The 11,853-nt window shown below is 59.3% G+C and overlaps 4 protein-coding genes across 4 annotated transcripts; 3 read left to right on the top strand and 1 right to left on the bottom strand.

The window, feature by feature from the left end:
- Positions 1–26: 26 nt before the first annotated feature.
- On the top strand, positions 27–2,267 carry THITE_2121891 (uncharacterized protein). Its single transcript, XM_003656728.1, has 4 exons — positions 27–376; positions 428–847; positions 948–1,249; positions 1,313–2,267. Exons 1-4 carry the CDS (start codon positions 304–306, stop codon positions 2,120–2,122), a joined length of 1,605 nt encoding a protein of 534 aa, XP_003656776.1. The 5' UTR covers positions 27–303; the 3' UTR covers positions 2,123–2,267.
- THITE_2121889 (uncharacterized protein) lies at positions 2,256–4,557 on the bottom strand. The gene is made up of 3 exons (XM_003656727.1): positions 3,727–4,557; positions 2,654–3,640; positions 2,256–2,591 (listed from the first exon to the last, which is right to left on the bottom strand). The coding sequence occupies exons 1-3, from the start codon at positions 4,302–4,304 to the stop codon at positions 2,561–2,563; spliced, it is 1,596 nt and encodes a 531-aa protein (XP_003656775.1). The 5' UTR covers positions 4,305–4,557; the 3' UTR covers positions 2,256–2,560.
- A 3,588-nt stretch (positions 4,558–8,145) lies between these two features.
- On the top strand, positions 8,146–9,188 carry THITE_2121887 (uncharacterized protein). Its single transcript, XM_003656726.1, has 2 exons — positions 8,146–8,972; positions 9,069–9,188. The coding sequence occupies exon 1, from the start codon at positions 8,639–8,641 to the stop codon at positions 8,870–8,872; it is 234 nt and encodes a 77-aa protein (XP_003656774.1). The 5' UTR covers positions 8,146–8,638; the 3' UTR covers positions 8,873–8,972; positions 9,069–9,188.
- On the top strand, positions 9,189–11,245 carry THITE_2121886 (uncharacterized protein). Its single transcript, XM_003656725.1, has 2 exons — positions 9,189–9,839; positions 9,896–11,245. The coding sequence occupies exons 1-2, from the start codon at positions 9,408–9,410 to the stop codon at positions 11,036–11,038; spliced, it is 1,575 nt and encodes a 524-aa protein (XP_003656773.1). The 5' UTR covers positions 9,189–9,407; the 3' UTR covers positions 11,039–11,245.
- The last annotated feature ends 608 nt before the right edge of the window (positions 11,246–11,853 follow it).

Here is an 11,853-nt window from a genome sequence, read left to right as displayed (position 1 = left end):
CACACCATGTCTCGCCTGTGTCGCCGCCAGAGCCCAGACTGAGAGCCCTCCAGCTACCAGACTTGGGCTACACACTTCTCCGTCCTCGTGGGTGTGCACCCCCCTGCCACCCCGAGCCAGCTGCGTCTGCGGTCTTTGCTCTTTGCACATAACTTACGGAAGCAAGAAGCACGAACGAGGACAATCGATCCCCCCTGAACTGCACTTCCTCCTGTTGCTTCGTAGAGATTGGCTTCCCCTCCTCTGAAGTAGCCGATTCACCGTCTCCACAGCCCTCCTCCTACCTACACTTGTGCATATACAATGTCGGAACGACGCAACAGCCTGTCGCCGCCAGAGCGACGGGACACGGCTGATCCAGGTGCCCGCGAGCTCGGTAGGTGCTTTTCCTTCCGCATCCCATTCCCCTGCTAACGACCTCCCCCAGCAGAGGCATCCGACTCCGAAGAGCACTACTCCGACGCCCGGTCCGGGCCTGTCTCGCCCGCCAGAGCCTCGCCCATTCCGCGGACCAGAGTCGAGAAGGTCGACGACCGGCCCGCCTACGGAGAAGTTCCCGGCACCGAGGCGTATCGCATGAGGGAGGAGGACGCAGAGCCGGATGAGATTGCCATCATCCCCGACCAGAGCAGTTCCTCGCCGCCCGAGCCAGAGCCCGAGCACCCGCCGCGCCCGCCAACCCCCGGTGGGCGCCCCATCCCAAAGACGGTGGTGGAGGAGACGCCAGACGGTGAGGGCGCCGTGACGCACCCTGAGAACAGGCAAAGGCGCAAGTCGGATGCCCACCCCGACGTGGTAGTCAAGGCCGACGGGCAAAGGATCGAGGAGGGCGGGGCAGCAGCAAATGGTACGGACGCGTAGCATGCCTTTTCCGTGCCGAGCGCTCCCCCCTTGGTTTCCGTTCCTCTTCCCATAGTTTTTGTATTGACTCGTCTTTTCTTGCGTAGATACTCCAATACCATCTCTCAGTACTCCCCCCACTCCAGCTCGCGCAAGGAGGAAATCATCGCTTGCTCTGAAACGATCTCCGTTGAGTCCTGGTTTCCCAGCGCCCGAAAGTACTCCCGACGACGGGCAAGCTGAGGACGACGACTTCGGCGATGACTTTGACGAGTTCGAGGAGGGCGGAGAAGACGATGACTTTGACGACTTCGACGACGGCTTCCAGGAAGCAGGACACACGCCTGCTCCACCACAACCTCCTCCTCCTCCTCAGCCGTCCGCCCCGGCCGCTCCGTCCCTCCCCTTCGTAGGTTCTCCCTCTCGCCTGCCCCTGTTTCTCCCTCCATCACTAACCAGCCCATCCGTCCAGCCCATCCCCACCTTCGACGACCTCTCCCCGGCCGAAATCCACACCCTCACGGAACCTTACCTAGCCGCCCTCTTCCCTCCTACCCCGCCATCCCCTCTATCCTCAACAGCAACAGCAGCAACAAAAGAAAACCCCGTCTTCCTCACCCCGCGCTCCGCCTCGCTCTGGTCGCAGCTCGTCGCCCCGCCGCCGCTGCAGCCGCCCGACTGGATCCGCTCGCGCATCCGCCGCCTCTTCCTCGTCTCGCTCGGCGTGCCCGTCGACCTCGACGAGATCCTGCCGGCCTCCTCCAAGCAGAAGAAGCTCGTCCTGCCCTCGCTGCGCCGCCGCGCCTCCTCCTCGTCCGGCTCCCCGCGCCGCGCCTCCGCCGACGCCCGCTCGTTCAGCTCGACCGCCGCCGAAGGCGGCGTGGGCGGGCCGGACAGGAAGAGCACCGGCTTGGCGTCGCAGCTCGGTGCGGGGACGACGACAGCTGCGGAAGCAGCAGCAGCCGCGGGTGCGGCGGAGGGGGGAGGAGGGAAGAGAGCGGCTGGTGGTGATGGCGGCGGTGCGGGGGCGGACAACAGTCCTGAGAGGAGGTTCGACTTGGTGTCGGCGCGACAGGCGTGCATCCTGACGGACGCGGCGCTGAACGGCATGACGGACGGGGAGCTGCGCGAGCACGTGCAGCGGCTGGAGGCGATGCAGGACACGGCGCAGCGGGTGCTGGCGTACTGGCAGAAGCGGACGGACGAGAAGATCGGGGATCGGGAGGCGTTCGAGGGGGTGATTGAAAACCTGGTGAAGCACGCTCGGAAGGTGAGGAAATGACGTGCGCCAGACAGTTTGATAGAGTATGAGAAGGAAATGGAATGAGGCTGTGGCAGTAGGTAGGGAATAGAGAGGAAGAGGCGCTATGGCTGCAAGGTACCGGTTCCAGGTCGGCAGATGTTCAGGGGTACAACAGTGTCAGGAAAACAACAAACAGCGAAACAGGCGGGTAAACGCTGTCCTGCCTAACAAGACTAATTCTCTGCTACTTTTCCGTCTACCAACAACCCTCGCCTGAAAATGACAGAGCCATAGACCATGTTTCATGCTCGCCATATCCTTTGGTATGTATGCGTGAATCTCCCGGCCCCAGGCCCCAACGTCCCATCTCGCACACAATTCGAAGCTTGAAGATCCACCACCACCTAGATCACAGGCCAGGTTTTTCGTGGCCCTTGCCTTTCTCATTGCAGTCGTGGAAAGAAAAAGAGGCCGCACTTAGGAGCTGCTAGGCTCGAGCGTGACACCACTGTCGTCCAGGTCAGCAAGCAAATCAGGCCGGAAAGTGTACTAAAAAAAGGGAACACTTACGCTGCGATCGTAGCCCAGCCGATGAGACGCCAGTGCTTCTCGATACGTCTGCTGAGGGCGACCTTCTCGCCGATACTTGTGCAAGCCGGGCTGGTGAGCTGCAGCTTGGCGGCATCCTTCTTGATGGCCACGACCTTGGCGCCGGTCGAGGTTGAGCCGATGTTGACCATGATGACCTCGTTCTTGGCCAGCTTCTCGACCTTGGCCTGCTTGCCGTCCGCCGTGCGGACACCGAGCAGGCGGCGGAGGAGGTAGAAGTTGACCTCGATCTCGCTGTAGATCTCGGGCAGACGGCCCTTGAGACCCAGCACGAAGCCGACGAGACGATCGGCACGGCAGAGCGTAGGGTCGATGCGGGTACCGACACCGATCAGACCACCCGGAACGGCGTATTTCAAGTCGTTGGCCTCCGAGTTGAGCGAGACGATCCGGCTGAAGATGGGCGTGCACTTGAGGTTGCCCTTGTCGTCGCGCGACACGATACCAGGTCGGATCTCGATTTCGTCGCCGAGCTTCAGCATACCGTGCAGAATACTGCCACCGGCGACGCCACCCTTGAGCTCCTCGATCTCGGCACCGGGCTTGTTGACGTCGAAAGACCGAATGACGATCATGTGCGGATCCTGGGAGAAATCTCGGATGGGGATGGGGATGGTGTTGACGATGGAGTCCAGAACCGCGTCGATATTGAACTTCAGCTGGGCGGAAACGGGAATGACTGGCGAGTTTCCCGCCACGGTGCCCTTGATGAACTTTTGGATGGACTCGTAGTGCTGTTTGGCCGCCTCTTCGCGCATAAGATCAACCTTGTTTTGAAGGATGATGACGTTGTTCAGCTTCATGATCTCGATAGCCGCCAAGTGCTCTGACGTTTGTGGTTGGGGGCATGATTCGTTGCCGGCGATAAGCAGCAGTGCTGCGTCCATGACCGCGGCGCCCGACAACATGGTGCTCATGAGAATATCGTGACCCGGGCAGTCCACGAAGCTGCGTCGGTTAGCCAAGCGCCAAAGAAATAACAGTCTGCGCTCCAACGCCGCCGAAACATAAAATAGGGCACCTAGGGGCCTTACGAGACATGACGTATTAGCCTGTAGGTCCCTGAACAACCCTCGCGTTCGCAAGGAGGATCGACCTCCTTCTCGCTCTTGTAGCTCTTGTAACATGTTGGCCGCGGACATTCGGGATTGTCGCATTTGTAGATCTTGGCATTGGCGTAACCAAGCTTGATTGTAATGTTGCGGATAAGCTCGTTCTTGAAACGGACGGTCTGCACGCCAGAGATGGCCTTCACCACGGTCGACTTTCCGTGAGCGACATGGCCAATGGTGCCGATGTTGATGGTTGCTTGCCGCGCAATAATCTCGGGGGTCAGGGGAGTCAGTGCCTTGACGTCGAGATCTTTTGGATCCGTCTGGGGCGGCAGCGGCGGTCTCGGCACGGCGGGTCCCGGCGCGGGCGTCTTCTTCAGAGCGGACTTGATGGGCTTCTCAGCGGCCTCGTTGTCCGACTGCTGCGACTCGTCGCCCGAGTCGGACCCAGACTCTACGTCGTTGCCGAACTTGTCCGCGCCAGTCGACGCGGGGACGTTGTCGGCGTTGCCCGCCGAAGCGACGTTGTCACCGTTGGGCGACACTGTGGCGGCCGACATGGTTGGTGATGACTTGATCCGCGGGGTAACGATTTTTTCGAGCCCCTCCTCGTGTGGTTGATATTCTCGATGTGGCTCGGATCGGCTTACCGAGAACTGCGATTCTCAACTCGAAGAAGCCTAAAGTGAAATGCCCGGAGTCGGTGAGCCGGCGACGGTGCAGGTTTGTCTGCAGGAGGTCGTTGTGGAAGAACGACGGATATCTTTGGGCGGTCGATATTTCTCACGATTTTCGTGTGCAGTCATAGGCCTGCCACTCAGCCTGCCAAACGGTTGCTGGCGCCGAGGCGGGCTAGCTAACTAACCTAGATGCGGTTAGCGTAGTTTGCCCCACGCTGCCGATAAGCCCGATAAAGGCTCGAGGGGTCGAATGCGCGACGGCACGATGTTGAAGCATTCTTCGTGAGAGCTGAAAGCTGAGCATTAGGAACTTGATATGGCCTCCGACTTGGAAGAACCAACTCAGCGCCCGAGGGCTAATCTTCCAAAGTTGGGCCAGCCTAAGCTCCATTTTAGCCCGGCGAGGTGAGATTGGGATTCGACCCTGAGAGCAAAGCTTCGCTGCGCATCCCGGAGTTAATCCTCTGAGAGACTCAAACGCTGGCTGCGGCCACAAGAGCTCTCTCGCATTAGCAATGAAATTAAAACCAGGATGGTTGTTGACGATGGCAATGTGTAACTGTCGTGGTACTGTTACCGAGATTAGAGCTTCATAGGCTCGAGTCTGGTAGGTTGATTCATATCAGCTTTTATTTGAATGTTTAGATGGCCAACTTGAGACTCTCACGGCAGCTGACGCCATGATCTCGGGGCTGTGACTCCTCATTCACCCCTTTCTGCTCTGGATCACCAGGAACGGAGCAACATGTGACCCAACCTTTGCGGCCTACGTCCTCTGGCCCAAGCGCGTTATGCTTGGGACAAAATAAGCTGACGGTTCTTGAGGTGATGTTGCCGTGTCTGTAGCCTCCCTTGATAATTTACGGAAACAGCATTTTGGGCGCCACAGCATGCTCGAGGAAGAGCCATCCTGAAGATGGCGTTAACCTAATGCCCTACTAGCCAAACTTCGCACATTCGGAGTGGGACATAGCCTCCAAACCCTTGTCGATTGCGAGTTTCCGCGAGAGGGTAGATGCTCAAAGATCTCCGGCCAAGAGCGCCCGAGTTGGCATCAGCTTGGACAGATGGAGCAGGGAGCGAACCGTTACCAGAGCTACCCGAGATTGCAGATTCGCTGATGCCCAATATGTGCTGCCAGACATTTACCCCACGCCGACGAGCAGAGGACAACGAGTTGTTGGAGTCGTAAAACGGCCGGATCCTTGGAGTTCCTCCGCCTGGGGCATCTAGACCGTCTGCGTCGGGTCGTTCCAGGGGCCACCACGCCCTCGCTCAGCCACTCACCATGGACGAGGCGAACCTGCAGTTTAACGGGTGCCATAGAAGCTCTGGGGAAGCTGCGGAGCATACATTAGCTAGTTTCATCCCAACTCGGGCATCAAGACCTCGGACTAGACCCGCGTGGTGGTTGCCGCATGCTCATGCAAGGTCGCAAGGCCCAATTCGCTGGGCGTGGACCCTGCGTTCGGTGGGGACGTACCCCGTGGAAGAGGCATACACACCCAGACAGCGGCACCTTCATGCTTGCAGGGCTGACGAGGACTTGACTCTCCTGGTTGCAGATGTTTCCACAGCACTTGCTGTTTTCTGGGCCGTGCGCTGAGGTTTCAAGGTAGACCGGAAGTGTCCCAGTCCGTCAAAAGTGGCTTGTTTGCTGCTGAGCCACCTTTGGCTCCCAGTGCTGGATTGCTTCCAGCTTTAATCACTTCCGCACACCGACAAGGCTGTGCCGTTCAGCTGTGAGGCTGAGGGACTGCGCCGTCACAGCTGTGGAATGGAAAGAGTTTTTTGAAACATGCCGAGGAACGCTGGCAGCGCTGGACGCAGTCGAGAAGTCTGAATCGGGTAGCAAACGCATACCGAGCGATCCTCGCCCTGCTTCTCGGGAACACGGACATCGCAATCTTTTTTCCGCCGTGTGTCTCCGGTGCCGAGAAGCGGTCTGATCTTGATGCTTACAGCTCGCGTGGTGCACGGTTCGCTCCAACTCGCCTGTTCCACGGCATAGTGGGAGGGTAACAGTGACTGACCTGCGTGGTCAGCGACGACAGAGATTCTGGGTCTTCTAGCTCAATACCTGGTGCTTGGCTGTATATGAGCGACCAACTTGGCTCGCTGCTGGTCACCTCCCTGATGGTATAATTAGCATGAAAACGTCTTGAGCTACGCTGAGTGCAGCGTCGGATGGCATCATGGGCTGACAGTTGCAGACTGCCGCGCCGTGTCACGGCCCGCCGGAGTGGCAGACCGCCTGTTCTGTGCCAGACCGGGTTGCACAGCGCGGCCTGCTCCGGTGACGTGGGGATCACGGGGATGATGGAAGGAGGGCTGGCCTCTAGGGTTTTGACGCCTGCTTCCAGTGCTACCTGGAGTGGGAGGTATTGAAAAGGAGGGCTAAAATTTACGGTTGAGATGTGTGGGCAAAAAACTCCGGTTCTGAGACCACACGACATTGGTCTTTCCGGAATTTGCCCACCGTCTCACCTACATGCTGCAATACTCCACGAAGTGTTGCTCATCCAGCTTAAGGGCATGGGTGACCATTGCTGACTGCAGGAAATGACTTCATTTTGGAACATCCGCAACTGTGCACCGCACGCAGTGCGTACGGGTAGTCGTGATATTCCATCGTGGTGACGGTTGCGATGGTGAAGCTGAGGGCCGATGCGCTCCGTATTGCGGCGTTGAGAAATCTCTCTGGGAACTGCGTCGCCGATGTTTGCTGAGGCGTCGGGAACCTGGGGTGTTGCGCTGCTGCGCTGCTGAGGACTGTGTCGACTGCAGCCCGCCCGCTCAGGCTCGCTTTTCCGGATCTCGCTGCGGGCAGCGGCCCTTCACGACCAGGTACAATGCCCCCCTGGTTTGTTTGTTAGTTTGGTACCTACGGTGGATCACAACAAGGGTCTGAAAGCCAATCAACAATGGATTACAAAAGCTGTACAGTACTTAATCTTCCATAGAAAAACAGAAGCGAAACAGGTCAATCTCAGTACCCCGTGTACCCCCCTGATTCTCAAGCACCTGCGCTAGCCGCCTTGGCATAGAATGAACCAACCGCAACAGATAGGTACCTAGTCAGAAGACACTGCATCCCACGCCTGTAAAATAGCTTCCTTTTGGGGCCTTTTTGTAGCTGAACTGCCTACCTGGCTGATCTGGCTGATTTGGCTCATTTGGCTGCCCTGGCCGATTTTGAAGGTTTTGATGGCTTTGATGGTGGTGATGCTTTTTTTTGATGGTTTGGTTGAATGCAGTGCCAGACCAGGAGCTGAACAGGCGGGTAAAAAGGCCGAATTTTGGTTGGCTGCAGGCCCCTGTCAAAACGTGGGCGGAAAGTGGGGCGAAGAACCAAACTAACAAACAAACCAGGAGTGTCCTGTACTGCTCCCAGCCCGGCAGAGAGTGAATAAAGTCAACGACTGTGGGGCATGTTTGCCGCCCACCTGCATGGGCGGCTGGTCCGTCACGGCGATCAGCAATTTGATTGGACAACTGTTTAAAGTCATCGGAACCCCCAGTCGAGCGGGCGCCGATCATTGGTGGCACGGATGGCACCAGGACGGCAGGGGTTCGACGGCTCCTCCCTCGCGCCGCCCAACCAGGGATCCGTGTGCCCCTCTCTCCATGCGCTCGACTGCACTTCCCGACGACTCGATTGTCCAATTCGGCAGAACTGGGGCCTGTCTCCCAGCCGCCCTCGTCCAATGGCATCAGCATTCTTGCATACGCGAGTCCCGGGATGCGACGACATGGGCGCCAAAGAAGATCAGTCACTGCCAGAAAGGCGGAGGCCGTTCAGAACACGCCAGCAGACGGTCGCCTCCCCTCCTTCCATGCGACTTGGCGAGGCGGAGAAGTGAGCGGGTGGGAGTTGTGTTGAGCAGTGCAGAAGCGCTGGGTTGGGTCTCTATGGATGAAGACGGAAGCAAAGGAGCCAGCTGGCCTTCCACACTGGGGGGAGGGAGAGAGAGCGCAATGCGATGCGCTCCGATGCGCTCCGAGACAGCAAGTTGTCCTCGCTCATTCTGGTCATCTTTCCGCCCTACCTGCCACAGTTGGGCACCCTCCGGGAGCACTGTGCCCCATGTCTCCCGCGATATGCAAGTGCTTCGGGGCCGTCACCCATGGCCCGTCACCCACGGCTCTGCTATCTCGCGCATCTAGGCCCTCCCCTCACAAGGAGGAGGCATATTAGCTGCGCAAAGAACATCATGCTGCTTGGAGATGCCTGGCTTCCCCATCCTCCACCTCCCCTCGCTTTCCCTCCTGGACTCGGCGGAAACCCGCCCACGGAGGACATAGCAGCAGACTGCGTCGTCGTGCGTCTTTCCCCTGCGTGTGGCCTCCCTCCTGTAACCGGCATCAACCGCCCGAGGTCGCTTCTCTGGCCGCCGAGCTTCGACTCGCAGCCGTCCGGGGCCGCTCGCACCCCGCTGGGCGTCTAAGTGCTCATCGCGAGTCGCTGGGCTTTATTGGCACCTCGACCCCTCCGCCCTATCAGCGTGCCCACCACCCCCCAGTCCCACCTCGGCCACCCCTGTCCATGTAAGTGCGTCCCCGACTCACACCTGTTCCCCCAGGTGCTTCCAATTGCGCCTGCCGAACCACCCACTCACCAAGTGCTCCCATTGTGCCATTCAGCCAGCGGATCCCGCTCGACCCGACCTGGGCAGCGGCTATTCAAACCCATCACGCCCCCTCCGACGGCGCTTTCGTCCCGAAATCTCTCTTCCTCTGGCAGCTGGACTCATATCACCCACCCCTTCCCTTCCTTCCCTTCAGCCTCCCCAAAGCTCTGCAAAGGCCTCAGTCAGCACTTGTTCTTTGTGCCTGTCTTGCCGTGCAAAGCTGGCCTGCTTGAGGAAGCGAAGACTGGTTTCTTCCTTCCTTTGTTCCTGATATAGCCTCCCGGCGCGCCGACTCAACAAAGAAACGACTGACAGTGCTGTCGACGACATCAACGTCGCTCTCCCGGACACCATGGGTCTCGACGAGAAGAAGCGGCCAGTGGCCCTCAATCTCGCGCCTGCCCGCACCATGTCTGCCAGCTCAGCGTCCACCACAGACTCAACATCCACATCATCATCACTAGCCAAGCCGCCCAGAACACCGCGGTTTGCTGAAGCCACCACCGTTCATTCGCCTGTCGAGCCTCGCAAGATCGCCTTCTCGGAGAAATCGGAGATCGCCCAGGCCCAGCCAGGAGATGTCGGCTTTGGTTACATTGGGACGGGTGCCGAAAGGGAGTCGGTCGCCGTGCCCATGACTCCGAGGTCACCGTTGAAGAGCGCCATGAAAGTGCCCGGGACGCCGGGTCGCGCGCTTGCGAACCCACTGAGCCCCACGTTCAGGGAAGAGCAGATCTTGGAGAAGAGGGAAAAGGCGACGGAGAAGGAGCAGGCTCGAGACCTGGTAAGTCACCGTGCTCGATCTTCGGAACGCCGCCAGCCGGGCTGACCCTCTCGCAGAAAATCAAGATGCGGGTACGGATGGCCAAGTTCGCTTTGCGAGGCGTGAACTTCAGCTGCAGTCTCATCATCCTGTCCATGGTCTCGTCCTCCTTCGCCATCTTCAACGCCACCAAGTCCCTGCCGGCTATGAACGGCCTGCCGCCCTGGGCCATGAACACCAACGCGTGGCCGCAGAAGGTGGTTCTCGCCTGCTCCTGCGTCTCGCTGCTCATCTGCATCAGCGTCTTCATCGGCTACTGCCGCGGCGGTCACCGCAGGGCCGAGAAGGTCGGCGTCTACTACACTCTGTTCGCCGTCGGCTGGTTCATTTTCTCCATGATCATGTGGGCGGCCGCCGCCGGTATCCTGCAGTTCACGCGGAACAACAGCAACAACCAGGACATCTGGGGCTGGGCCTGTGTCCAGAACCATCGGGCCGAGCTCTTCAGCGACAAGGTCGACTACGCGCTCGTCTGTCGGCTGCAGGACTGGTCCCTGATCTGCATCATCATCGAGATGGTCGTCGAGGTCATCAGCATCTTGCTCTACAGCGTCATCTTCTATCGGTACTGGTCCAAACGCAAACTGCACAAGTCCATGGACATGCGCGACAAGGCCCGCTCCGACCTCTACCTCGCCCAGCTGCGCACCCAGTCCGCGCCCAACACCCCGGGCTTTGGGCCCAAGTCGCCCGCCTTCTCCCAATACGTGCTCTCCCCGCGCTTCCCGCCCTCCACGTACCGGTCCCTCGGCGACATCGAGGAGGGCGCCTCGCCCTTCACCCCGGGCGGCAAGGGCCTCGTCATCCCGCAGTCCGCCTTCAGCCCCCGGCAGACCGGCTTCAAGCTGCAGGCGCCACCGGCCAAGGCCAACCCGGCGACGCCCGCGACGCCCAAGGCGGGCTACAAGCCGCCGACCGCCGCGGACCTGTCGCCGGTCACGCCGTCGTCGTCATCATCATCATCGGCATCAGCGTCGGCGTCGGCGTCGGCGTCGGGGCCCGCCCTCGGGCCGGCGGTGACGGTCAACGAGCCCGCCCCCATGGCCGAGGGCGAGAAGAAGTACGAGGCAGTGCCCATCCCCGGCGCATACGCCGGGCAGGCCATCAAGAGCCCGCCGCCGGTGCAGACGACTTTCAACATCCCGGGCCGGCACTCTTGAACGAACAGGATGGTGAAAAGGTGTTTTCCGCACCTAACGACGCTCTTTACGTTTTCGTTTCTCTCTCTGCGTGCAGGCCCTCTGGCTTCCACCGTCTTTGTTTGTTTTCCTCATTTATCTCCTTGGCTTATTGAACATAATAGTGGCGTTGGCGGTATGGATACCAAAGCGGGCTGGGACTCTCTGATGCTGGATATCTCTAATGTTTTGGGCTGGACCGTGGAACGTGTATAACTAAATCCGCTGAGCGAGCAGTCAGTCGGCAGGCATGGATGCTGGTGGGGGCTGGGGTGAGTGGATGACAGTCTAGACAGACACCGGGATTCCTTTTGAATGGCAGCTGCCCTTCGTCAGTCACCCAAACTGATTCGCTTTTGACTCGAGTGCTTTGTGGATATTGGCCTTCACGCCATTCAAGTTGAACGAAACACCAACGGGTGGCGGGTGGCATCCCCTGGGGCTAGACGCATGCTGTTGAACATCTGCTGTTCCCCACGGATTTGATTTGAGGCTCCTATCCCTACCAACTGTCTGCACCAACAACTGCATAGTGAGATGCAGGTTGTGGGTCGACGCCGCACCTTACCCAGTCCTTCACGCCGCCAACAAGCCAATGATTGTTGGGTGAACCGACGTCGTTGGGCCACGACCAGGTTGGCGGAACGGGCCGGACAACCTGCTTCTTGTTGACCGCGCCGCCCAGATACTTCCGCCCCGGCATACACAGTATACATACATATGTACGATATGCAGGATATATGTAGGGCGCTGCTCGTCCCTGCGCAGCCTCGCTCGTTGGGGTGAGGGAGGTCTGC

The sequence above is a fragment of the Thermothielavioides terrestris genome, chromosome 5, assembly GCF_000226115.1.
Source record: "Thermothielavioides terrestris NRRL 8126 chromosome 5, complete sequence".
Classification (NCBI taxonomy): Eukaryota; Fungi; Ascomycota; class Sordariomycetes; order Sordariales; family Chaetomiaceae; genus Thermothielavioides; species Thermothielavioides terrestris.
The sequence above is the reverse complement of the archived record's forward strand: the minus strand, read 5'-3'. Positions and strand labels throughout refer to the sequence as shown.

Excerpts from the sequence above, each read along its gene's own strand:
- THITE_2121891 (XM_003656728.1), top strand. The coding sequence starts at position 304 with ATGTCGGAACGACGCAACAGCCTGTCGCCGCCAGAGCGACGGGACACG. Across the intron at positions 377-427 it reads TCCAGGTGCCCGCGAGCTCG|CAGAGGCATCCGACTCCGAA; the intron begins GTAGGTGCTTTT and ends GACCTCCCCCAG. Across the intron at positions 1,250-1,312 it reads CCGCTCCGTCCCTCCCCTTC|CCCATCCCCACCTTCGACGA; the intron begins GTAGGTTCTCCC and ends CCATCCGTCCAG.
- THITE_2121889 (XM_003656727.1), bottom strand. The coding sequence starts at position 4,304 with ATGTCGGCCGCCACAGTGTCGCCCAACGGTGACAACGTCGCTTCGGCG. Across the intron at positions 3,641-3,726 it reads AGGCTAATACGTCATGTCTC|CTTCGTGGACTGCCCGGGTC; the intron begins GTAAGGCCCCTA and ends TAACCGACGCAG. Across the intron at positions 2,592-2,653 it reads GGCTGGGCTACGATCGCAGC|TGGTGTCACGCTCGAGCCTA; the intron begins GTAAGTGTTCCC and ends CCTGGACGACAG.
- THITE_2121887 (XM_003656726.1), top strand. The coding sequence starts at position 8,639 with ATGCTGCTTGGAGATGCCTGGCTTCCCCATCCTCCACCTCCCCTCGCT.
- THITE_2121886 (XM_003656725.1), top strand. The coding sequence starts at position 9,408 with ATGGGTCTCGACGAGAAGAAGCGGCCAGTGGCCCTCAATCTCGCGCCT. Across the intron at positions 9,840-9,895 it reads AGGAGCAGGCTCGAGACCTG|AAAATCAAGATGCGGGTACG; the intron begins GTAAGTCACCGT and ends ACCCTCTCGCAG.